Source organism: Neopelma chrysocephalum, unplaced genomic scaffold (genome assembly GCF_003984885.1).
Source record: "Neopelma chrysocephalum unplaced genomic scaffold, ASM398488v2 Primary Assembly neopelma1_26, whole genome shotgun sequence".
Classification (NCBI taxonomy): Eukaryota; Metazoa; Chordata; class Aves; order Passeriformes; family Pipridae; genus Neopelma; species Neopelma chrysocephalum.
Genome location: NW_020897695.1, coordinates 30,216,241 through 30,241,026, shown reverse-complemented (window position 1 = coordinate 30,241,026; position 24,786 = coordinate 30,216,241). Strand labels below are relative to the sequence as shown.

General features: G+C 42.7%; 3 protein-coding genes and 1 long non-coding RNA gene across 7 annotated transcripts in view; 2 read left to right on the top strand and 2 right to left on the bottom strand.

Annotated features, from left to right (window-relative positions):
* The window catches only part of RANBP9 (RAN binding protein 9), a 39,985-nt gene extending 30,583 nt beyond the window's left edge, over window positions 1–9,402 (top strand). The window contains exons 9-14 of one of the 2 annotated variants that reach the window (XM_027676072.1): window positions 789–979; window positions 3,005–3,152; window positions 4,831–4,952; window positions 7,089–7,240; window positions 7,935–8,046; window positions 8,429–9,402. In XM_027676072.1, the coding sequence (XP_027531873.1) occupies window positions 789–979; window positions 3,005–3,152; window positions 4,831–4,952; window positions 7,089–7,240; window positions 7,935–8,046; window positions 8,429–8,559 (856 nt within the window). In that variant the 3' untranslated portion in view covers window positions 8,560–9,402. The remainder of the gene's footprint in view (window positions 1–788; window positions 980–3,004; window positions 3,153–4,830; window positions 4,953–7,088; window positions 7,241–7,934; window positions 8,047–8,428) is intronic. The other variant, XM_027676071.1, reaches the window with a different exon arrangement.
* A 378-nt stretch (window positions 9,403–9,780) lies between these two features.
* Window positions 9,781–14,352, bottom strand: NOL7 (nucleolar protein 7). The gene is made up of 8 exons (XM_027676077.1): window positions 14,144–14,352; window positions 13,657–13,717; window positions 13,489–13,571; window positions 13,269–13,300; window positions 12,248–12,362; window positions 11,052–11,173; window positions 10,894–10,971; window positions 9,781–10,163 (listed from the first exon to the last, which is right to left on the bottom strand). Exons 1-8 carry the CDS (start codon window positions 14,326–14,328, stop codon window positions 10,096–10,098), a joined length of 744 nt encoding a protein of 247 aa, XP_027531878.1. The 5' UTR covers window positions 14,329–14,352; the 3' UTR covers window positions 9,781–10,095.
* LOC113964149 lies at window positions 10,658–11,346 on the top strand. Its single transcript, XR_003533075.1, has 2 exons — window positions 10,658–10,753; window positions 10,800–11,346. It is a non-coding gene; the product is annotated as an uncharacterized LOC113964149 (long non-coding RNA).
* A 175-nt stretch (window positions 14,353–14,527) lies between the features above and the next one.
* SIRT5 (sirtuin 5) overlaps window positions 14,528–24,786 on the bottom strand; it is an 11,479-nt gene continuing 1,220 nt past the window's right edge. For all 3 annotated transcript variants that reach the window (XM_027676076.1, XM_027676075.1, XM_027676074.1), the window contains exons 2-9: window positions 24,372–24,502; window positions 21,792–21,925; window positions 20,012–20,237; window positions 18,336–18,423; window positions 17,346–17,399; window positions 16,313–16,436; window positions 15,046–15,161; window positions 14,528–14,668 (exon numbers count right to left, since the gene is read on the bottom strand). In XM_027676076.1, the coding sequence (XP_027531877.1) occupies window positions 14,593–14,668; window positions 15,046–15,161; window positions 16,313–16,436; window positions 17,346–17,399; window positions 18,336–18,423; window positions 20,012–20,237; window positions 21,792–21,925; window positions 24,372–24,486 (933 nt within the window). In that variant the 5' untranslated portion in view covers window positions 24,487–24,502 and the 3' untranslated portion in view covers window positions 14,528–14,592. The remainder of the gene's footprint in view (window positions 14,669–15,045; window positions 15,162–16,312; window positions 16,437–17,345; window positions 17,400–18,335; window positions 18,424–20,011; window positions 20,238–21,791; window positions 21,926–24,371; window positions 24,503–24,786) is intronic.

Below are 24,786 nucleotides of genomic sequence, written 5' to 3'. Positions count from 1 at the left end.
AACAAAACACTTTAGTTTTATGTTCAGTTAAGTAACTTGGAATGTGTTTGGAGTCTGTCACGCTCAAGTGCTGAACAGAATTCACGTGATAGTTCTCCAGACTTATCACAGAATTCACAAAATGTGAACATTTTGATGAAACGCTTCACTTGATAATGTCAGTTGTATGTTACCTTTTTCTCAATCTGTCATTCTAAATTTTTTAATTTTGTCGTTCAATTTTGCTATTGAAGCATAAAGCAGTAGTTCTGAGCTTTCTTAAAGTCCATACTAAAACCTCCTTATCTAAAATGCAATTGACAAAGAGCAACAGCCTCTAAAGGGAAGGTTTGTATATGAGCTTCTTTTTCAAACTGTTTTCTAGTGCAAATGTTTGATGTTAAGAGTTACCCTTTGCTGTTTCAGACAGTCAAACTATATTCTCATTTACTTTGAGAGAAATGACAGACATAACAACATAAGGACATATCTTTCTCAAGAAATAACCTTGCCCCTGCCAATAAAACAAAACAGTTAAGAAAATATAGTTTAATTCTCTAAACCTTGAGGATTTGCTGACAAAGTCTGTCCATGAAGGATAATATTCCTGTTCTCCTCCCTCACAAATTTGTAATTGCTTATTTTTGGTGGTATACTCCAAAGCTCATTGAAGATTGGGTTACTGACATCCAGCATTTTGTTGAGTCAGTCTTGTTCTGTATTTAACACTAAAATGAAGTCATTGCTATCATTGGTAATTTGAAATGTGTAAATTGTTTTATTAGCTTAACTTTTTGCCTTTTGTTTAGGGTGCGCCAGTTTATAGAGATGGTGAATGGTACAGACAGTGAAGTGCGGTGTTTGGGAGGCCACAGTCCAAAATCTCAAGATAGTTATCCTGTTAGCCCACGATCATTCAGTAGTCCTAGCATGAGTCCCAGCCATGGAATGAATATTCACAATTTGGCAACAGGCAAAGGGAGCAGCACGCACTTTACTGGTAAGTTCACGTGGAGGATGTACCACATAGATTTGGAAATACCACACCTGTTTGTTTTACTTAAGATTTTATACTGAATGCTTTGTATAACAGTATAATTTTAATGATTAAAATATGTGATTTTCAGTCACTGGGCAAAGTGAAAGTTTCATCATATGTTTTTTGCATGTGCTGTTGTTTTTACTATGGGTTTGCAAAGCAGGTTGTCACCAATTTCTAAGAAATGCTTCTCTCTGGGAGATGAAAGGTTCTGATGAAAATTTCTGTTGTCCTTTTGATGATAATTTATGGCTTGGGCAGGGTGGTTTAAATCCAGTAAGTGGTGTATATGATCCCTTTCCTATGGTGTTGATGGAGAATTAGGAACATCTGCACTTATGTAGGAAACACCGAAAGCTCAGTGGTGGAGTAGGGAAAAGACTTTCTGCTGTCAGCCACATTTCAATCTGAACAATTGAATCAGTTCTTCGAGCATTTAGGTAATCGGAAATCTTCAATGGGAAGCCATGAATGTTTGAGGCTGCCAATGGGGAGATCCTCGTGCCTTCCAGAGCACCACTACAGAGAAGAAGTTGAGCATGTTAAAATAGTACGTGAACATGTCATCCTTGAAGACAAGACTTAAGATAGCAGAGACCATCAGCCTTCACTTCTGTTTACTTTCGAAATCCATACTGGAGCTGATTGGGGGTGCTTATTTTTCTCTCTCTGGGATGGAGTGGGAAGCCAGTGTAGCCTGGCCACCAGAATAACTGCTGCCCTTGGAAGGGACAGCAACTTCACTCTTCTTCCCTCTGTGTCAAGGGAGTGCCATCACATGTGTCAGTGGAGATCCACTCAGATTTTCTGGTTGTTCTTGAGGTGGTTATTTGGATGTATTGCAGAAAGATTATAGCCAGGTGGGGGTTGGTCTCTTCTCCCAGACAGCTATCAGTAAGACAAGACGGCATGGTCTTAAGCTCTGCCAGGGGAGATTTATGTTAGATACTAGGAAGAAATTCTTTAGAGAGGGTAATCAGGCATTGGAATCCACCAAGGAAGTGGTGGATTCTCCATCCCGAAGATGAGACTGGATGTGGCACTTAGTGCCATGGTCTAGTAACCATGGTGGTAGTGGATCAAGGGTTGGACTTGATGATCTCAGAGGTCTTTTCCAACCTGGCTGATTCTATGGTTCTATGAAAGTACCTCTAAGTTTTCTAATTTTGAAAATAGAGGCACCCCTTAATAAGCAAGTTGATGAATGTATTGTTAGAATTGAGGTTTGGGATTTCCTAAACAGCAGCAGCTGTTTTCTTAATAATAAGCCCTTTCTGTGACTTGTTTCTGTATTAGAAGATACTAGGTAGCTCCTGGTTCGATAGAACCAGCAATTACATGTTTGCTTCAAATAGTAGTTTTTTATCTTATTTTACAAGGGTCAGAAGAGATTTTAACCAGATATTGTTATTTCACAGCATGGTCTAATTTTATTTAGTAAAGCACAATATTAACAATTAAAATAGTTACATGGTGAAGGTTGTGTAGCAACATGTAAGCTATTCAGCACCAAATTCTACTGCACATTTATCAAAAGAATTATGTGATTACAATTAGTAAGGTGCATGTTTGCTTCCATTCATAATGACTACAGTGGCCTAGAAAAGATTTTTGGATCTTTCAGAAACAATGCATTAGTTCTAAAAGAAATTATTCTACTTTGGTGCAGTTTTCTGTTTTACTGGTGTATTAGTACAACTGAAAAACATTCTCATGTCTATGTTTGTAATTGTTATATATAATAATAATATGTAACATATATATATATATATATATAATATGTTATATATAATAATGCTTAACTTCTGCGCGGTAGAAAATTTAAAGGTTCAAGTACCTGAAACATGGAGTCAAAGTATTTGGGTTAGTTTGGCAAATCTAGCGTTTACTGACCAGGAACAATTATGCTCTACTTACTTCACTGCTATAAATTCGTACTTACAAATAAGTTTGTAGATGGTTATAACTGTTAAAACTTTCTTTCAGGGTTTGAAAGTAGTTGCAGTAATGGAGTAATATCAAATAAAGCACATCAGTCTTACTGTCACAGTAAACACACGACCACCAGCTTGAATGTACCAGAGCTAAACAACATAAATGTATCAAGATCACAGCAGGTTAACAGCTATTCCAGGTGAATAAACTTCAGATGCTTCTAACTTATGTTAAGACTTGTGTTGTCCATGTGCTTGCATTACAGAGAAGAATTTTCAGTGGGATTTGATATGATTTTTTTTTCCCCAAGGACATTTGAAACACATAGTGTAAGGGGCCAACAGCTTGTGATCACTCTGGTATGCTTTTGTGTTATTTTGATGACTCAAGCTTAATAGGCTGTTTTCTCCTCTTGGGTTAAAGAAATGCGATGGACAAAAATAAACTATCTGGCTTATAGTTATTTATGGTCAGTTTTGAAGTTGTACAGTGAAGGTTAACTAACTTTCTGGAATTTGGGATTTTAATTTAAGCCATTGACATTGATTTAAGTTTGTTGCATGTACGTAATGAAAAGTTTCCCAGATGCTCTCCATTTGTGGTAGTATCTGAAAAGTAAACGTGATTGAGATGCATATGAAACGTGGACTCCCTTTTGTTGTTTGTATATTCCAATCACTGTCACTTGTGCAAACACATTCAATTCAGAGAATGAAAATAAATTTAATAACCAGGTTTAATATAGTTATTCATCACCAGTAACTCTGGGTTGCGTTGATGCAGCAGAACCTAATTTGATGTGAAATGCAACAGTACTTGGCTGCGTTGTCCAAAATGGATTCCCAAAACTACCATGTAGGGTGTAATGATGCAGTGGTGATAACCAAAAGTATTTCAATTGGATAGTGATAATTGGGGTAAAAAAGTAAGAGTAACAATTTACTTTTTAACTTCATGATTTCTGTTTGCATCAGCATTGCCTCTGCCAAAAAGCCTGGCAGTGTCCAGGCAACTTGGAGATTTTTCACAGGAGGAAGACAGTTCCTTGGTTGTGATGTTGCTTAGTTGGAAAGACCTTTTAGTTTCCTTCCTCAAAGGAAACTTGAGTATTTTTGGTTGCTTAGAAGCAAGATATTAAACTTCTAAATTTAATATATGTGGTCTTGACAGAGGTTTTAGGTTGTTATTTTCCATAACAAAATAGAACAGGCTAGGATGCAACTGTCAGCAAAGTCTAGTCCCCAAAGCTGTACTAGTATTTTCTGAAAGCACTTCTGTGACCTGCTGCGAGCAAAGTATGGTGAGGAGTTGAATGCTCTGAATTTGCCTCTGAGTATCTCTTCAGTGTTTTGGTTTACTCAGCATTTGCTTTAGGCTTTTCTTTTTTTGTTTTTCCCCTGTCATTCCACTGAGAGTAAGTAAGAGATCAAGGCATTTTTGAAAGAATTAGTTACCTAAATGCATTTTCAAAGTAGGCTGTATATGGACTTAACTATATTTTTTAAAAAGTGGTAATAGTATATTTTCACAATGCATTTTCTCCAGCTCTGTGTATATAAAGATATATAAACAAGGTAAAAAATTTTTTATGTGTATCTAGAAAGTGTTACTCCTTACTGCTGAATAATAGGGGACATGTTTAATTTTTCAGCATCTGCAAGTACTATTTTACCAAATGTTAACATTAGTTGAGACAGCCTTAAAATTTCCATAGTGCTCTGGTACCAACAGTTGCTATAGAAGAAACTGTGGTCTAACTTGGTAATATTTAAGGCAGCTTTTCAGTAGCCAAGATGAGGAAGTACTGTGATGAAGTTGTGAATATAACCTAAGTACTTAAATATGAGTAAAACTTGTATTTATTACTCTCTTTTCAGCAATGATGTAGACATGGAAACAGATCACTACTCCAATGGGGTTGCTGAGACTTCATCCAATGGCTTCCTAAATGGTAGTTCTAAACATGATCACGAAATGGAAGAATGTGACACAGAAATGGGTCTGCAGTGATATTTCTTACATTTTTATTAAGTGATGGCACCAAGGTTATGTTTTTACTTGCAATGCTTCCCAACTTGAAAACTAGGATTATTAGCTCAAATCTTAATTTTTTGTTTGTTTGTTTTGCTGTTACAAGATGTAAATCTTATAACCACTGATTTAGGTGGTCCAGTATCAGTGTGAGAATAAGGAAAATAGGTAACTTGTGGCTACTGAAACTAGCATCAATTTCTAAGGAAGTACCTTTAAGAAGAAGCACCCTGTTGTGTAGCACCCCTGGCTTTGGGTTGGCAGATTGTTTCTCCCTCTTCCCCTAGTCCTCTTCCCATTCATGGTTCTCATGGCATCTTTGTGCTTCACAGTAAGTGTAGAAATTCTAAATCTTTATACTGAAGAATGCAAAGTGCTAATATTTAGTGCTCAAGGAAACCACTATATTTTGGAAATGTAAAAAAAAAAATTAAAATAATTTTTTCATTTTTTCCACTTAAAATTACTGCTTGTATAGTTGTGGTCTAAAAATTACCTCTGTTTTACTTAACCTGTTTTATACTCAGTCATACCTGTTGACATTGATGACAAATGAATATTTAAATCCCCTCTGATTGCCCTTTGTGCAGCTGCAGAACTAGGTTTTCAAACAATTGATTTAACCAGACATCAATTAGTAGGTAGTTTAAATGAAATGTGAAACTCGAGACTTCCAGAATGCAACAGTCTGGTCAAGCACATACAGAGGTCTGTGACTGCTTCTCAGTTCCAGGAGCAAGTGTGTTGCTCATCCTGCAGCTTTGCTGGTAAATACCAGGTAACTGTTGAACAGCAAATGTAATTCTGTTACAGCCCTGAAGTGGGCAGATGCAAGTTGCCAGACTGTTTTCCCTGCATTGTGCTCTGGAGCTGGATAATAACAGGGCCTCATTTCTGTGACAGAACAACCAAAATACTTCTTTACTCTCTTGGAGCCTTTTCCTCAGAGACTCGTGACAGACATGCAGCAGCTGCAAAGGGCACAGAGTTGTTTGTGCTTTTTGTAACGTAGTTTTTTTCTGCCTTTGGAAACTGATGTCCTAGATTAGGCTGCAGCTAGTGACAAACTCCACTACTTGAAGACTTGTGGGTGCTTCACCTTTGTAAAAAAGAAATGTGACTCCTTCACCTATGCTGTTTACTGCCCCCAGTTTGAGTTTGGTGGTTTTTCACTTTTTGAAATATTTATATATTCTCCTTAGTGCTGTGTATGTAATGTCCAGTAGGCAAGTATTTTCCAGAGGTTTTATGCCTACATCTAAGGAAAAAAAAAAAGATGGCCAGTTAAAAATCCTTGTTTGAAATAGTAGTCAGAATACATCACTAGATAGCGGTGTAAAGTCAGAAAGAAGAATAGTTTTGTAATTGAAGTGTACCTCAAAATGCACATTTAAAACTTGATTCCATTGATGAAAAAAGGCAAGGAATGGATAAATGCCTTTTTTTTTTAATATGTTGCTTTAATTGTAAATTTTAAAAAGGCAGAACTTTCAGAGAAGCCAAGGATTAATTTACTATTCATAATTTGCATCAATACTTTTTAAAATCACTAGTGTTGGGGAATGTAGCAAACAGTAAAGAAATCAACTGTAATGTTCTGCTTGATTACAAAATATCTGAATTATTAGGATAATATATTCTAGAAGGAGTATGAACAGTCTAAATGATTGTCTTGTAGCAGACTCCATCATGGCTGTTCAGGAAGTTCGGGGGTTTTTATCCTCTTTTAGCAGTTCCAGATTTGGGACATCTTTAGAAGTACAATGCCAAATAATTAAAAAAGTAGAACTGTGTGGATTTTTATTGTTGTTTTTTAAACTCCCATAAAATTTTAAGATAAAATTTGGTTTATGGTCTAGTTAGTTTCAAATTATCCATTGCAAAATAAACAGCACGTGTCAACAGCCTTTGCTGTTAGTTAATGAAGTCTCTTAAATGTTTATAAATGAGCAACTTAGCAGTGCTCAGTACAGAAGTACATGATGCCAAGGTCTCTCTGAGAAGGCAGATGGTTTTTTGAGTGAAATCAGTGCAGATTTTGTAGATCCACAGGTTGTTACTTTCAGCTCTATTAGTGGTGATGATGACGATATCGTTTTTGCAGAAGTAGATTCAAGTCAGTTAAGACGTCAGCTTTGTGGTGGCAGCCAAGCAGCCATTGAAAGGATGATCCATTTTGGAAGAGAATTGCAAGCAATGAGTGAGCAACTAAGAAGAGAATGTGGCAAAAACACAGTGAATAAGAAAATGCTCAAGGTATTTTTAATCTTGAAACTGTGGTGTTAAGGTGAATAACTGTGCTGCCCAGCAGGAACTTCCCACAGCATGTGGTGCTGGAATACTGTTCTGCTTTAACTTCTGTCATTTTTTTTTGTGTATGTGTGTGTCTGTCTGAGAGCAGTATTCTGGTCAGCTGTGGTGTAGCACTGTCTCCTGTCTTGTCTGTGTAGCACATGCATAGGGAAGATATTTTTGTGCTGTAATACAATTAAACCCAGAAATTAATTTAGCACTTTCCTTACTCTCATTTCTGACCATGTAACTTGACCTCTTGAATCAAAGTGCTGGTTTTGGCTCTAATGATAAATGAACCACCTGAGGATTGGTAGAGATGCCCAAAATGTGGTCTCTTTAGTACTCTGCATGTTAATTAGTTTACCTTGCTTTGAGACTGCTCTGGAAAAGAATTCTCTGGCCAAAGACTGCATGCAGTTTTCAGTCTGTTTTCTCTTGCCCCATCACTTACTAAAACACTGCTACCTTTTGTCTTGCTGTTGGGAAGAACACTGCTTGCTCCAAGGGGAACAAGCCCTGTCACAATTTTTTTATCCTTTTGTACTGATAGGCACTGACAGTTACTTTCATGATATTGAATCAAAATAGGCGAATAGTCCTTGTTTTCACTAGTAGCATATATCTGTGAAATGTAATAAAAATCATCTTCCCGCAGGATGCATTCAGTTTACTCGCGTATTCCGATCCCTGGAGCAGCCCTGTTGGAAATCAGCTTGACCCAATACAAAGAGAACCAGTGTGCTCTGTACTTAATAGTGCAATACTAGGTAAGTGCCTCTCTCTTGTCCTATACAAGCGACCCTACTGCTCACCGTGCATCACGCTCACTGAGTGAGTAATGAAGGATAGCAATGTTAGGATACGCTCTTTCAGGAAGACGGGTAGTTTTGGGGGGCACTTTAATGTAACAGGTGCTTGTCTGTTTTTATTGTTCAGCCCAAAAATGGGCCTGTTCAGTAATGGTGCTTATGCAGGGAATTTGAAAATGTCACTTTGTTGCTCCTCTGCTGTCTGGCTCTAAGAGCAAACTTTGCAAGTAAACACAGGAATTTTTAAATGAGTGATTGAAGCAAGCTTAAATATCAAGGTTTCAGTGTATTGCTATGAAATTAATCAGGTATTTTAACTGCCACTGTGATTCTTTTCCAGAGACTCACAATCTGCCAAAGCAACCACCGCTTGCCCTGGCCATGGGACAGGCATCACAGTGTCTAGGATTGATGGCTCGGTCAGGCATTGGATCCTGTGCGTTCGCCACAGTGGAAGACTACCTACACTAGCTATGCATTTGAAGGTCTGAAAGGTGTTGTGGCATATTCAACATGGAAAGTAGACCAGCTCTGCTGACTGGAATTTGGAATTTTAATTATGTACTAAGGACAAGTCTGTCGCTTTATGTTGCTTCCTAGTTTACAGCATGATGCAAATGATTTCTAACTTAGTGTTAGGAGAAGATTTCCATCTTTAAACCTCTTAGACAACTAAGAGTTGAAAATATCACTGGTAACGTCAGACATCCAAATTGACAAGTACCAATCCTTTAAACGATTGTCCAAAACAAACCAAAAATCCTGCTACCTTGTGGTGGGACGGAAGACTAGAAAACATGGATGTATTAGCATGTGGGTGATGTAAATGTCAAGCAGGATGACTTGCCAACCTCCACCCCCATTGTTACATAGTTCAATCAGTGTAATTTGCAAAATGCAAATGGTTTGGATATATAGTGTTGATGGGAAGAAATGATATTTTTTAATGTGTACTGTAAAACTTGAATTACTCAGGAGCTGAGTGAATATGTTTGTTGCTACTTACAATCCCAACCTGTTGATCTTAGTAGTTTTTTGTTTTAACATGGTCTTTTCAACTTTGTTTCCTTGTTTAACTACAGACAGCTTCTGTTGTGTAGGCTCACCAGTTTAACTGTTGTATTATAACAGTATTACATGTCAACACAGTGTGGTTATGACCTATTTATATAAAAACCAAATATTTAGTCAATTTACAGTCTTAATTTAATCTTTGTACACCTTGCATTTTTAAAAGTGCTTAAATAGTACTATATTGCAATAAAATGTAGTGATATCATAATTAACCAGCCATTAAAAACTTACTTCTACATACATGGTAGCATGGAGTTGTATGCTACATTGTCTTGGTTCTAGAGTTCCCTCCTAGAACAGCAGTTCTTACGCAGACCCGTGAATGTGGCTCTAGCCAGGAATGCCCCTTCCCTGCAGCAGCTGGGCTGTCAGAAGTTAAAGGCTTGCTGTGTTCTTGCTACAAAGTGAGTCTAGCTAGGAGGGTCAAGTCCGTGCACTGACAGAATCTTATTCAAGCAGTAAGGGATTTTCCTTTACTGCTTGAAAGTAACCATCAGGCTTGAGGGAAGTAAGTGTCCTGCTGTGTGAGCTGAGTTAGTGATTCTGCTAATAGGGTAGAGCTTCCCTTTAGAGATGCAAGTAACTAAAGCTGCTGTAAGAAATGCAGCATCGGCAACAGTAGGTACAACATGGCTCATCTTTATTCTCTGCAAAGGCATTGCCTCACAGAGGCAGCTCAACAAGCCTGGTCCTAACACCAGCTATTCTACAACACTGCCTGGTCCTGTTGCTTTGTAGCTTCCCCAAGAACTTCTGAAAGGGGGAGAGAACAGGAAACTCTGATCAGGCAAAGCTTGGTGAAGGTCAGTGCTTTCTGGTAGGTGGAGCTGAAAGCAAAGTGATGATGAAATGGGGAAAAAAACACATTGTTTTGAGAGATTAACTTTCAGTAAAAGTCCTTAATATCATCTTCTGAAAAAGCTGTTTTCAGACTCAATTTTTAGTCTGTGTTGCAATCCAACGTTTCTTAAACCTTGCTGCTTTTTCCTTTTTTTCTTGCCCTTAAGAAAAAAATTAATAGCTGTTAGTTAGTTGCCCCTCTGCTGGAGAAGCAGCAATCCATTGACTGCTGCAGCATTTCAGAACAGAACAACCCACTGGAAAGCTGATAAACTTCCTATGGTATTTTACATACACCAGGTGCCTTCAACTGGCCAGGGGTACCAGCCTGCACCACGCTCCTTCAGAAGGGGGATGCAGGTACAGCGGTGCTTTCAGTGATGGAGCAGAAGTGAAAAGCAGACCCTGCATGCTTTAAGGATCAGTAACTTTTGCCTCTGGTGTTCGAGAGCCTCACAGACTATGTGGGTGTGAGTCTGTCCCCAACAGGTGCTATTTCTCTGTGCTCACACAGAAGTTCTGGGAATTTGATATCCCTGCTCTTAAGTTTTACACATACCTGGAACACCTTCGAACAGCTCAGAGGCTGGAGGCTGAAACAGCAGTTTCTGAAGTATTTATTTCACCACAGCCATGGCTCTAGGCCCCTATGTGCTTTCTTAATGTACCAAAAATGAGGCAATTTTTTTCCAAGTTGTGTCTCCACCCTTTCCAAAGGCATGCTCATGACACCCACTGAGGCTGTCATGCTGTGCTGCCTTTCCCTTACTATTAGTCTTTAGTTAGAAGGTCACAAGCTGCAGCCCTCTGACATGGGAACACTGGTTTTACTCAAGTGTACTTTTAACCACATATGCAAAAGTAGCACCCACTTTGACTTTTTATACTCACCCCAAGATTTGTCCACAAACTGAACTGCAGCTTTTTTAACTGGGTCTTTCTTGTTTGCAAGGGAAAAAAATTCATTTGCTGAAATGGAAACGAGTGTTAATCACCAAGTTTAAGCCAGACAAGACTAGATGCAGACCTGCCTAACCAAAACTGCTTACCCTGTACCCGGTTGGCGTGTGGCCCATAGAGCTGAGCATTTAGAAAGTCTTTGGCGAGCTGTTGGTGGAGGCCTGTTAAACTCTGATCTTTTAAGCACACAGCTGCGTAGTTTCCTTTTGACCTAGTTAAAAAGACAGATGTAAATCCCTTTACCATGGTTACAGAACCCAGAACAACACACACATTAGTGTCAAGCTTTGCTACTTGAGCACAACTGCAGCAGTTGCTGGTTTCTGATGCTCAGATGAGCTTGGTGGCAGTATTAAAAAAAAATTAAAAATGGGACCAAAACTCCAAAGCTGTTGTTATATGCCTTTGTGTGCCCCGAGTCATTCCTTGGGAGTCTTGAACTAGTTCTCCCAGAAGCCAGTGCTATTCCTCTCTAGGGACATCAGTGACAAAGAAATAAAGAGGAAAAAGAAAAAAAGATTGAAATGCAGGAATTCAGTGCTAAACCACCCCACTTGTAGCAGCACATAACACAGTGTGTACTGCCCAGTTATCTCATAGCAGTTCTAGATACCTAACATATAAAAATTAATTATATTATAGATTTTGTTATATATATATATGTATATGCACGCACACATTAAGGTTGAGAGAATTGGGGATGTTCAGCCTGGAAAAGAGAAGGCTTTAGGGTGGCCTAATTGCAACCTCCCAGTAACTGAAGAGAGCCTACAAGAAAGATGAGAGGGACTTTGTACAAGGGCATGTAGTGACAGGACAAGGGGGAATGGCTTCAAACTAAAAGAAAGTAGGTTTAGATTAGATATTGGGAAAAAAATCTTTACTGTGAGGGTGGTGAGGCACTGGAACAGGTTGCCCAGAGGAGCTGTGAATGTCCAATCCCTGAAGGTGTTCAAGGCCAGACTGGATGGAGCTCTGAGCAACCTGGCCTAAGAGGAAAGTGTTGCTGCCCATGGCAGGGGGGGTTGCTAGTAGGTGATCTTTAAGTAAGGTCCCTTCCAATCCAATCCATTCTATGATTCTACATAAGCATGCCATAACAGAAGATATTAAAGATGCTTATAGCACATAACTATGCTTTCAATCAGAGGAAGAGCAGGGGAAACATGAAGTGCAGAAGAGGGTACAGCCATGCAGTGACAGAACAGCTGCTGCAATGCCCCATCCCCCAGGCAAAAGCAGCCACATGGGGCAGACACCCTGGATCATCTCTTCCTCCTCCTACCTGGCACCCTTGCTTGCCTTGCCTTTCTTCACCTTCGTTTTGGCTTGGCCTTGCCCTTGGGCCTGGCCTTGTTTCTGTTTCTCACCCTCATCTTCAAGTTCTTCACCTGAAGTAACTTTAAAACAAAATTTCCCAAACATTACGAATCAAAACTGATAAGAGGAACAGGAATTAAACAACAAGCATTTTTCAGAAGCACTGAGTAGTAAGAAGGGCTTTGAGAAAGAAGGGAAGGAACATGCCTCAAGGGAGCAACCCAAAGTTGGTGGCTGCTAGCCAGCTTTCCTCTTCCTTGGCATCAACAAAATGGGATTCATTACAGGACAAAAATTCAGTGCAACACAACAGCTACAGGTAACCCACAAATGGGAGTCCAGCCTCAGCTTCAGTCTCACTTTGTTCTCAGCTCATCTCTTTGTTATGCCAATAGATCTTTTTTAAATAAAAGGAAGAAAAAGTAGCAGTTACACCATCCAGCAATATAATTAGGTGAGGTCTGGATGAGAGAATTGTTTAAATAAAAGGGTTTTTGTGAAGTACTTTGAAGTACAGATGAAAACAGCAGTGATAAACATTCTCGACTCTTGATTTTGTAGTTCTGAATTTGAAAAAAAGTTATTTCATATTTTACAGATGCTATTAAATTGTAGTTTGATGCGTAAAGCATCAAGATGATTTAACAACTCTATCCATGAATAGCCTTTATAATTTACACAAGTGCTGAATATTAATCCACCTCTGGTAATCCTTGCTTTTTCAGCTATAACACCGGCTCAAGATTTCCTTAAACACCTCAGGCTATTTTAACTGAAATCACCGTACAGCAAGAAACTTCTGTAAAAGGCCCAAGAATTAGATTAAATGTATCTTTAGATTTTCCCTTGGGAAAAGAGAGTCTGTCCGTGTTTCAGACTTTCACAAGGTGTCTTTACCAGGGCACTCCCCATTGCAGCTCTGGCACAGAAATGAACTCCTGAGATATCAGAAGCGCTCCACGCTAGCAAAGTGAGCTGTAGCATACCTTGGTCATCTGCCGGAGCCTGCTCAGCAGGTCTGAGGAGCAAGGAAAAAGCAACAGGTTACTCTTCCAATTCACACTCACTTCGTCTACTCCCGTTTCAAGCCCGGCCTCCCAATGCCAGGACCCGGCTGGGCAGCATCCACCGAGACAGCCCAGAGCCCCCTACACCCCCTCACCCTTTGGGCAGCGAGACACCCCAGAGCCCCCAACACCCCCTCACCCTTCGGGCGGCGCAGGGGTGGCGGCCACATCCTCCAGTTCCTGCAGCTCCTGCAGCACGGCCTCGGGCAGCAGCCTCCGCTTCTGCAGGGGAGAGGGGAGTCAGGCGGGCATTCACCCACTGCCCGCCCGGAGCCAAGTGGGAGCGGGTGGGGGGACGCCGCTGTACCTTCTGCTCCGCGAATAGCTCCTGGTGCCGCCGCCGCTTCTCCTTCAGCAGCTCCCGGTGCCTGCGGGGAGGCGGGAGGCGCCGTCAGCACGGCTGCGGAGTAGGAGCGGCATAAGGGGGGGAGGAAGGAAGGGAATAAGACGGGGAGAAGGGGGGAATAAGAGGGGGGGAAGGTGGGATAACGGAGGACGGCAAGAAGGGTGAAGGGGAAGAAGGGGGGATAACGAAGGGTAAGAGGGGTGAAGGCAGGATAAGAGAGGGGACGGCGGAGTAAGACAGGTGAAGGAGTTAGAAGGAGGGTAAGGGGGTGTTAGGGGGGGATAAGAGGGGAATAAAGGGAAGACTAGAGGACGGTAAGGAGAGCCGTAAGAGGAGAGCAGGGGTAGTAAGGGGGGGTGGGGGTGTAAAAGGGGCGAAGAGGGAGCACGGGACAAGAGGAGTGAAGTGCCGGAGAATGGTCGTTCGGGGTCCATGTGTGTGTCCGCACCTCCGGGCCGCCTCCCCCACAAGCTTCCTCTCAGCCTCGGCCGCCTCCCTCGCCACGCCGAAGGACACCTGCTCCGGGGCCTCGTCCGCCTCGTCCTCCGAGGAGGAGGCCGGGCTGGGCAGCGCGGCGGGAGCCCTGCGCTTGCCCGGGGCCGCCGCCGCCTTCCCTCGCCGCGCCATCGCCATGGTCCCTGCGCCGCCCGCCCCGGAACCGCTCCCGCCTTCCGCCGGGGAATGCCGTGCGCCAGGGTACCCCCGCCTGCGTGCCCCGCCCACCCGGACGCGCGCCGACAGACACAGGACACCGGGAAGTGGCGGCGGCGGGTCCCGACCGCCCCTTTATTGCCGTGAGGACCGTCCGGCGAGACCCGCCGCCTCCTCTCGGCCGCCCGCTCCCTCCCCGCCCGCCGTGCCTCCGCCGCGTTGGTCCCGTCGGGCCGCTCCCGGAGCTCAGGAGATGATCTCGGTCTCGTGTCGCGCCAGCGCCGGCGGCAGCGTGGTCCCGCAGGGGCCCGGGAAGTGAAACCTGGAAGGGAGCGGCCGGTTTGAGGCGCGGGCAGCCACCAGCGCATCCTGCTTTTTACTGCTTCGTTACCTGGCAGCGCCCCAGCACCTCTGGTAGGGGGGGAGAGGAGGGAAGAGGGAGAGAGGGTTGTAGACCTTCTGGGGCCCAGGGACAGACTTCACCCCTACACTTAGGAAACCGCAGTTGTGCCTTTAGTAAAACTTAATTCCACCATGAAAAAACTATCATCCGTTCTTACTTATTAAAATAAATTAATATTTCTTAAACGTTGGGCAGAAAACTATACCATATTTGTCTAAAGCCAGCATTTTAGCAGTTGGATGCAAAAGACAACGAAGGTGGAGGGGCCTAAAGGCAGCTACTTTGAACAGCTTTACCTGAATCTGTTTGTGGCAGGAGTAGCTTCCATGTTAAATTCTGCCACTGGTACTCCTCTGGCAGAGACCTGAGGGGCAAACATGGCTGCAGGATAAACCACGGAGGAGGTCCCGACCTGCAGGGATGGGGAGACAAATCACAAGTGGAGCAGGACAGTGGTTAAAACAGACAAATCCAACCCAACCCCTTGGGTGAGGGTCCTTCTCAGAACACCCGATGTGCAAAAGCCACAAAAGCATGGAAGATCCCTACAGAAATTAAACCAAACCAGTATCTCCAATTAGTGTTACTGCATATGTAACTATTTAACATAGCGTAACAATCAGGAATTGTTTCTCTGATACAGCCCAAAGAAGCTTGTTTGTGCATAAGAACTCTAGATGAAAAAAAAATCCCAGAAACAAAACTTTGTCTCCAGGGAAAAAAAAAAACCAAGACATTCCTTGTGTTACTTGAGATTATTCAGTAAAGAGAACACAATATTCTGAGCAAGTGTTTTGCTCGGGGATCTGGAACCTACATGGCGCATGTAAACTACCTCACAAAAAAGGCAGCACAGAATAACAGCTAGCTACCTTCTTACAACATTTCATCACTTCCTTTCTTTTAGACTGAGCATCAAAATAATTGTATTTTTCACTGTTTGAGAAATTAGAACTATAGTAAAGTTTGGGTTGGAAAGGATCCTAAAGATCATCTAGTTTGAATTCCCCTGCCATGGGCAGGAACACCTTTTGCTAGACCAGGTTGATCAGAGCCCCATCCAACCTGGCCTGGAACACCTCCAGGGATTGGGCACCTACAAATTCTCTGGGTTCCTATAAGGTCTCCCCAGAGCCTTCTCTTCTCCAGCCCTCTCAGCGTGTCTTCATAGAAGAGGTGCTTCAGCCCCCTGGATCATCTTCATGGCCCTCCTCTGGACTCAGTCCAACAGTTCCATGTCCTTCTTACACTGGGGGCACCAGAACTGTATGCAGTATTCCAAGTGGGGGTCTCACGAGAGCAGAGTAGAAGGGGTGTGAAATTCAACAGCTAAACAATATTGGCTAACCCCTAACACCTGTGTATCTGTTAATTTCTGAGCAGTCTGTGTATATGTCCAAACTTCAAGGTCTTTTAATGTTTTACACTTGACACTAGAGAGTCCCTCAGGGGCTTTTAGCTCCTCAGAGAAGCACAGATACATCTGCTTTACCCAGGAGGTACAACCTCCTTAGCGTGGCTTCTCTGCCAGTTCAGAGGACAGGTAATGAAAGCGCCACTCACTACCAAGCAGAGGTCACAAATATCAAGCTCCTTCTCGACTGCTGTGAGAACATCAGGATCCAGGGCTTCACCAAACCACACGACATGAGGACGCAGGAGCCCATTGCAGCCATCTTCCTCACACCTGTTTAAACATCACAAAGGGACAGCGTTACACTACTGACATGGACCTTGCAGGCTGCAAAATGTCAAAGCAGTTTTCATACTCACTTGGGCACTCCTTACCTTCCATCACTCTCTCCCTTCTCCTTCACAGCCCTCCCTGCACCCTCCCCTACTATGTGCTGGGCTGATTCCACGTGCTGCGGCTGATTCCACGCTACACGTGTTGGAATTACACGTGCTGCCTGGTCACATGGAACACGTTGCTGAACAGTTTTTCAACACAGATACTTAACTGTGTCTTCCCCTTACTCATCTCCTGAAATGCATGAAAATTAAAACCTCGGCCTCCATTTAACAAATTGGCTAACGGGTTTTTAAGGACAAAGTGAGCCAAAGAACAGAAGCATCGTGTTAGCCTCTTCTTCGGAACCGGATGAAAAATATGGTGGATTTTTGCATCAGCAACTAACTAAGGAAAAGCTTCAGCCAGAATAAAAAAGCACCATGGCACATTTAATGCCTGCAAGGGACTATGCAGTGACTGTACCCCAACATAGTATTCCAGACTAACAGTGGGTGGCACCTGCAAAGTAACAAAATGTTTACTGTTGTAGCCCTCATTTTTTTTGCTGCAGTTCTCCTACTACTACACTTACTACAAGCCCCATGAATTTAGGCATGTTTCATCTTGGTGCTCAAGTACACAAATGTGCAATGCCTTTGGCATTGTGGTGACTTCTAGTATACACTCCTGTTGGCAGCTGTGCCCTGTAACTTTAGACTCAGTTCTCTGGGGCAAAGTCCCACACCTTTCTCTCCTGTGGAATGTCTCTGTGTCCTTCCAAAACAACATGAACAGTAACACAAGCCTTTGAGATGCACAAAGCACGAAGAGGTAACAACAAAAAACAAATCAGTCCATACATACTGAGGAAGGTCTTCAACTGGAATCGCAGCATCTGCTGTTTCAGGATCTGGAGCTCTGAAGGTACAAAATTGAAATACACATCCAATCATAAAAAGTGCACTTTATATATTAATAAAAACTTAGTTTTCTTTAAAGCACACTCTCCAATCAAGCAATCTTTGCAACTCCAGCCAACTTCAACACCTACTGCAGCCCTAAAATACCACACACATGGCAGGCAGGCATTGGTCCAGAATTATCCCAGAGCTGAGTGACTGTCAAGACTGTTCAAGACTGTCAAAGGCACAACAATTATTTATGTAGCTATCTAAAGCTCTGGTGAAATGCAAAGGGAAAAAAACTCCACTAGAAATCTTTGAGCATATGCCTGGCCCATACCCCTGCCCACTTCCATTTTAAATGATGAAAGAAAGAAGATGGCTAAAAAAAGGAGACTGAAGGATACTGGGAACTGATGCTTCCATCCTGATTGTTTCACATATCTGTATTTTGAGATCTGTAATCAGGAGAATCTTACTGATGAGTTGAAGGTCAAAAGCTACAAGGTGCTCAAGAGATGCAGAAGAGGAAAGTGCATGTATAAGACTATGACAGTTCAATTTAAGGAATAAGAATCTGACTTAATTAAAAAAAATTGAAAGTGAAGAGGATGGGAGTAAAGACGCATTCTCGCAAATAGTCAATGTTTGATATGAGAGTTGCAGATCAGCTGAAATTGTTCTAATTTGTTCTAATAATGTATCATGTTGTGCTGACTTAAAGGTTAACAATCAGTCATTTACAGGAGTTAATGGCACCATGGGTGCTCACTGGAGTTACCAAACAGTATCCTCATGTTTCAAAACAGCTGTGTAAAATTTAAGCATTATTAATACTAAAGTAAAACGGGGTGGTTGGCTGGAACTCCCATATGCTCTTAAAATGGCTCCTCTGCTACTGAACAGCAGACAAAGTAAAAAGCACAGAGAGTTTGCAAAGCAGACACATTACCCTTTCCCGGCCAACGCAGGGCATATGGGGCTCTTGTAATTCGCAGCTACGTTTCCACAGCTGGTGCACCGAGTTTTAAATAAACTACCTGAAACACACCAAGAAAAAACATCAGGGATGAAGCAATGGCTCTAAGGTGCGGCTGTACAAGCAAGTAGTTGTGTTTATCCCAGACAGCCTTTATTTGACTTTGAAGACTACACCTGGTGGGTAACCTACTACATAGATGTAACAGCTGGCAGCATTAAAAACGAGATGCTGTTTACACAGCACATACCCACACTCTTTTGTTGAGCAACCCAAGGTGACTAGTGTCACCATTAAGCATACACCCAGCTCAGCAAAGGTAGACGAAGCCCTGTCAGCTGAAAAGCCGCAGTGAAAACAGCAGCAGTCCCACTAAGCTATGATGTATCACCTTGTTCTACCTCAGGACATGAGTAATACGCAGTCCTGTAACAGTATTTTGGAGAAAAATCATAATATAAAATATCACTGAGGGAGATTTATTTCTGCTTATTGCTTTTCCCATTAGATCAGAAACATTGTCTTTCAAAAGAAAATAGAAATACACAGATTAACACCATTTTGTTTCATGCAAAACTCCCCAACCCCAAGACTTGTAGCATTAGTAACATGCTGTAGAGATATGCAATATTACCAAGAATTTTAAATTGTTTCCATTTTGTAAAAAATACAGATAACCAAAATTAAACTATATCCAAGGCTTCACCCTTGGATCCACAACTGCAGAAAAGTTTGCGCAGGTTTCTTGTGTCCAAATCACAAAAGCAGCAGTGGGAAATCCCATTTAAACCTTTTGTGATACTCAAGTTAAAAAGCACCGTAATGCTGGAGGGCCAGGATGGGTCTTTGTCCTGGGAGATTTCCACTCTGCGCAGGGCCTGCAGAGTGGAGAAAAGAGGACTGGGACACCTCTAAGGGTGGAGAAGGGCTTCCCCACCCTCCTTCTCTCCACACTTGTACATTTCCTCAGATCCAAAAGCCCCAGTGACCTCCAGGTGCTGCACCTGCGTTGTGCTCTGGCACTTTGTGGGAGAGAGGGTGGGAGTGAGGAATGCCACTGACTACAGGAAAAAGATAGGGAGTACCACTGTGTGTAGGAGAGAAAGGTTAGAGAATCTCATCCGTTTCCAGATCCTTTGTCCTCCTGTAGCCAAGGACTGCACAGGTGGGGACAGGGCAGAACAGGACAGAGGGAAATCACCAGGGCTGGTGAGGCCAGTCTTGCCAATTCATCTTTTACTGGTGGCAGTACTGGTCTGGCACCACCACTACCACACAGTGGGAGTCCTTGGGGATTTTTTTCCCCGTCTCTAAGTGAAATCAGCCAAGTGTCACAATCAGATGTATTCAAGTGGATCTGAGGCAAAACTGAGCAAGCGGGAAGGGAGAACCAGTTCCTGTGTATTGCCAAAAATCCATTAAAAACGGGAAGATGAGGTTCTGAGATTTTAAAGATGAGAAATAAAAGAGGATATGAAGTACCTGAAACAGCTTCCAAAAGAGAACAGGGTGTGACTGTAAATAACTTTATGCAAGTTATAATTTTAAAGATAAATTTCTTTTGTCCCAGTACTTCTCCTAATTTATCTTCTCTCCATTGCTCACCCTGGGTTTTCTGGCCTGTAGCAAAGAGGTAAACCAGCTCATACCATGAATTTCTAAGAGGTGCTTTGTGCCTGCCTTCCTGTGCAGTTCATCAATATTCTGAGTAATGACCACAACGCTCCTTCCTTGCTTGCTCAGACGCTTTTCACACTCTGCAATGGCAATATGTGCTGGATTTGGATGTTTACTCAACATCACTTCCCGTCGGTAGTGGTAAAATTCCCACACACGAGAAGGGTTTCGCGCAAAAGCCCCGGGAGTAGCCAGCTCCTGGAAAAGACATAACAAGTCACTCTACAAAAAAAGGGCAAGAAAATCCCTTCCCCAGATGAAGCCTGCTGGATCACTGCCACTTACACTGCTACCGGCATCACAAGCTAAGGAGAAGCAGAGTATTTATAACCACATGCAGTTGATAAGAATATAGTTCAATAGCCCTTACGAGGATGACAAGTCAAGGTGTCTTATAAAATTAGAAAATAACTTATAGAAATAGTGTGGTGTGTGGGTTTACACAGTACACTTGGACCTTTTTCTGTGCTGCCCTACCAAACTATCAGGAGTTTAGTACAGCCCGAAGGAAACCGAGATATTTCAATGCACGCAATTTTTTTGATATCGAAAACTCTCTTTTCCACAGCAACCATAAAACACAGCATAATGTGGATATATTTCTTCTGCTAGCAATTTCTTTTCTGCACTTTTAAGCCTAATATGAGCTAAATTACACACATTGTCAAAACCAAAGTCCAATGTCTTGTCTTTTATGTGCTGGTAAAATTGAATCTCTGCTTTTCATAGCAACTTTAACTTTGCCTTATCTTTTCTAAAATCAGGAAGTAGCTCCATCTAACGTCTCAATGCACAGTTCTGCTGATATTAAAACACTGAATGCAAGTTTCTGTTGCAGCAGGACCAGTCATTTATACACATGCAGGTTTTATTTGCATTGCTAGTCACTTGAAAGAAAAACTCATCTTTAGATTCAAACCACCTTGAAAAACTCACCTCTCTGACTCCTTTTTAACTTTAACAAATCTTTCAGGAATGTTGTAATTAAAAACCATATAAAAGGCAAATGTGATTGCAGTGTTTGGAGCAGCAAGTACTGACGGCATAACAGTTGCTTGAAACATCTGCGGCACCAACCAGGATGAGACTCACGAGGCACCTGTACAGCTGGCACAGTTTGGTGCTTGCAGCTGCACCACTCCACCCTCAGTGTCTGTTCCCACCGTCTCTCCCATCCCAGTGGCTCCCAGTATTGGCAAGATCATTCCAGTGAGAGAGACAGAGCTTGTGGAAGAGTTAAAGATGTAAGGAACCTGCCCCCAAACAGAACAAAAAAGTCCTAAAGCATTTTTAAGAAGTATTATGAGACACCAAGATTAAAAGAAAATAACTAGTCGCTATCATTGGTTCTTCCTTTGCTAGTTTGGTAAAGGCTCTTAGGAGTTTAAAAGAGGAAAGGTGCCACGATGTAGGAAAAACCTTGAGGGTATTAAAAGATGAGCAAACAGCTGAACTGCAAGGCAGCAACAAAACAAGGACAGTAGAAACATCCAGAGCTGCCTGCAAGAATGCTGTTTTACCCAAGCAACTGATAAAATGAGTGACAGAAAAGAAGTTGCAGCTGCACCAAACAGACCCCCAGGTCGCTGGGAAGAGCTGCAAAGGCAGCTGTAGGGAGAGCTCTGTCCCTGCCAAACTGCTATGGGAGCACTTCCACTGTCTCAGGTCCTCAGCTGCTTCTGACCTTCCACACTCACCTACCTGATGGACAGAGAAGCACGGCTGCACAGGCATGGGGCCACCAGTACCTACCTGGGCTTGCCACTTTCTCCAGAAACCTCCAGCCCCCCTGAAGGTAGGAACGCCACTCTCCGCACTGACCCCGGCTCCTGTGATAATGGCAATGTGCTTCGCCTTGGCAAACACTTCTCGAAAATCAGCCATATCTGTGCGTGGGGAGGGAAAATAAACAGCTGCTCAAGCACTTACACTTTTACATAAGAGCAACACAGACAGTGCTGGCACACTTATGCATCCAGAAATGGCTTCTAGGTACACCTCCCATGACTTTAATTTCAGAATACCAACTGGTTTCTGAGTTTCTGTATGTTGGAATTTGAAGGGCAATTCCTGGGGATCCTCAAAAATGCATATGAGCAAGCTCAGTAGGGCCACATGTGCTAAACTATGAATATAGTCAAGATTTGAAAGCAGAGCCTTTAACTGAAACCAGACACTAGATGCTACCTCGATAACAACTGTAGCTACCACGACCCAGGAACAGTTGCTTCCTAATTGTTAGGCAAGATCCTAAGATGAAAAAAAAACCCCATTTGTTTCACAAAGTATCACCTTCAAAATTGAGGTAAATTGGGAAAACCCATTTCCTTCTGAGGCATCCTGCCCACTTCCTAGGTTTGCAACTAAGAAACAGGTTTACAACTATTTTTATTTTTGAACGTATTATTCCCTTCATTTTTCCATGCACGGTAAAGTACTTTGGGGAATACATGGCAAATTGCGTTTTTCTGTGAGCCAAAACAAGATTAAAAAGGAACAGGTTAGCTACAGAAAAACCAAAATGTCTCTTCCAGTTGACTTCAGACACTAATTTTAAAACAACATATTTTAGAATCACAAAATGGCTGAAATCAGAAGGGACCTCTGGAGAGCACCTAGTTCAAATCCCCCCACTCAAGCAGGGTCAGCCAGAGCAGACCACCCAGAACAGTGTCCTTTTGGATGGGTTTTGAGATCTACAAGGATGGAGACTCTATAACCTTCCTGCACGACTCATGCCAGTGTTTGACCACCCTCCCAGTAAACAAACTGTTTTCTTGTGTTCAGATGGAATCTCGTGTGTTTTGATTTTTGCCCATTGCCTCATGTCCTGTCACTGGGCATTGCTGAGAAGAGTCTGCCTTGTCTTTGCCCCCTCCCCATCAGGTGTTTTTATGCATTGATTAGATCCCCTCATGAGCCTGATCTCCTCCAAGCTGAACAATGCCATCTCTTCAGCCCCTGCTCGTATGTCAGATTCTCCAAGACATCTTTGTGGCACTTCGCTGGCGTCTCTCTAGTATGCCCCTGTTTCTCTTGCCCTGGGGAGCCCAGCACTGGACCCAGCATGTCAAATGTGTCTCACCAGGGCTGAGCAGAAGAGAAGGATCACCTCTCTGGAGATGTTCTACTGAGTACAGCCCAGACACCCATTAGCCGTCATTGCCACAGGGGTTCATCGCTGGCTTATGGTCAACATGGTGTCCACCAAGACCTCCAGGACCTTTCCTGCCAAGCTGCTTTCCAGTTGGTCACCCCCAGCTGGTCCTAGTTCCTGGAGCTATTTTTCCCCAGGGCAGGACCCTCTGGAATATCAGCCACTCCTTCCAGCTTTGTATCGTCTGAAATCTGAGAGTACACTCTGCGTTGTCATCCAGATCATGAATGAAAATGTTAAACAATATTGGCCCCAGGATGGACTCCTACAGTGCAACACTATTGACTCTCCAGCTGAACTTGGAGCTGCTGATCACAACCCTAATCCCCACAATTTACTATGTGGTCTTAAAAAAAAAAAGACAAACAAAAAAAGACCACACAAAAACCTACCCAAAGGCAGGTAAGTTCCTGTAAGGAGAAATAATTCCTGGAGAAGTCCCAAGACCCACAGCACAAGAGCCACAGAATTGGGGAGAGAACGCTACTATTCTGCTGCCACGTCCACTGTTGTAAACAAAACCTCACAAGTCCTGAATGTGTAAAGCTCAAGCCAAAAACCCTCCCAGCCTGGTCTCTGACAGCAACCAAACGCTGATGCTCAAGGTGCCAGAAAAAGCAAGTGCACCTCAGCACTTGGGGGTTTGCTTTGTACCTGTTAAGTTCTCTGTGCAGTTTTCAAGTTAAGGTACACTCTCAAATTAAAAACACAAAACCAAAACATCCCCATACAAAGAAAAGGAGAATATTTACTCCTGCTAGCCTGCACAGGGCTGCTGGGGTTACCCAACAGCCTGCTCCTGAGCCGTTACAAATGCTCCAGGCCCTCCATAATTCTTGTACAAAGAAATAAGGAATGAGTTTTAATACTCATTAGGATTATGAAAAGGAAATGCAATTAACTAGTGTATGTTTATGTGCGTAAATTATAAGCACTAGAAACACGTCACAGGACAATCATGCTGACTGCAATTATGCATGGGTTTGTGGAACTATACAGACACACAGACATAGAACGTGAATTTTAACAGCTGGAGGAATAAAAAGCAACTTCACACTCTTCTAAACATTCTGAATTAACCTATGGATTTCATCCAGGACCCAAAAGCTTCTAGACTTCCAAATCCACCTTAAAAGCCTGTCCGGGCCGCTTAAGCAAACAAACCGATGCCTTACTTGAACTAGGACGAGCCATTTCCAAGCAAAACTTCTGTCTCTTTGCCGACGAAGCCTTAAGCCCACAGTGCGCTTGGGAAACCAGCCTTCTGGCGGTAAATTGGAAGAGACACATCGAGAAGTACCTGCACCTGGGAAGAAAAGAGACGAAAAACAAGCGGCCTATTTGAGGCGCGTTAATTTTCTGCAAGCTTGCCGGCAACGGAGCTCTCCACAAAGAACCAGGTGCAGACGTCAGTCGCGGTTTGTTTTGGTGGGGTTTTTTTGTTGGTTTTTTTTTTTTTTCTGCCTCACGCCGAAGCAACTCCCGAGACCCGGCTCTGTCAAACCTGCATTTTAAGGAAGCGGGGAAAATAGAAAAAAAAAAGGGGGGAAAAACAAGGGACGAAGCCGCGGCGGCGGCAGCCCCAGAGGG

Bases quoted from the DNA above. Each gene is read 5' to 3' on its own strand.
- NOL7 (XM_027676077.1), bottom strand. From the start codon at position 14,328: ATGGCGATGGCGCGGCGAGGGAAGGCGGCGGCGGCCCCGGGCAAGCGC. The intron at 13,572-13,656 runs GTACAGCGGCGT...TCTCCCCTGCAG, and splicing joins AGCTATTCGCGGAGCAGAAG to AAGCGGAGGCTGCTGCCCGA. The intron at 10,164-10,893 runs GTGAGTATAAAA...TTTTTTCTTAAG, and splicing joins GTTTGTGGACAAATCTTGGG to GGCAAGAAAAAAAGGAAAAA.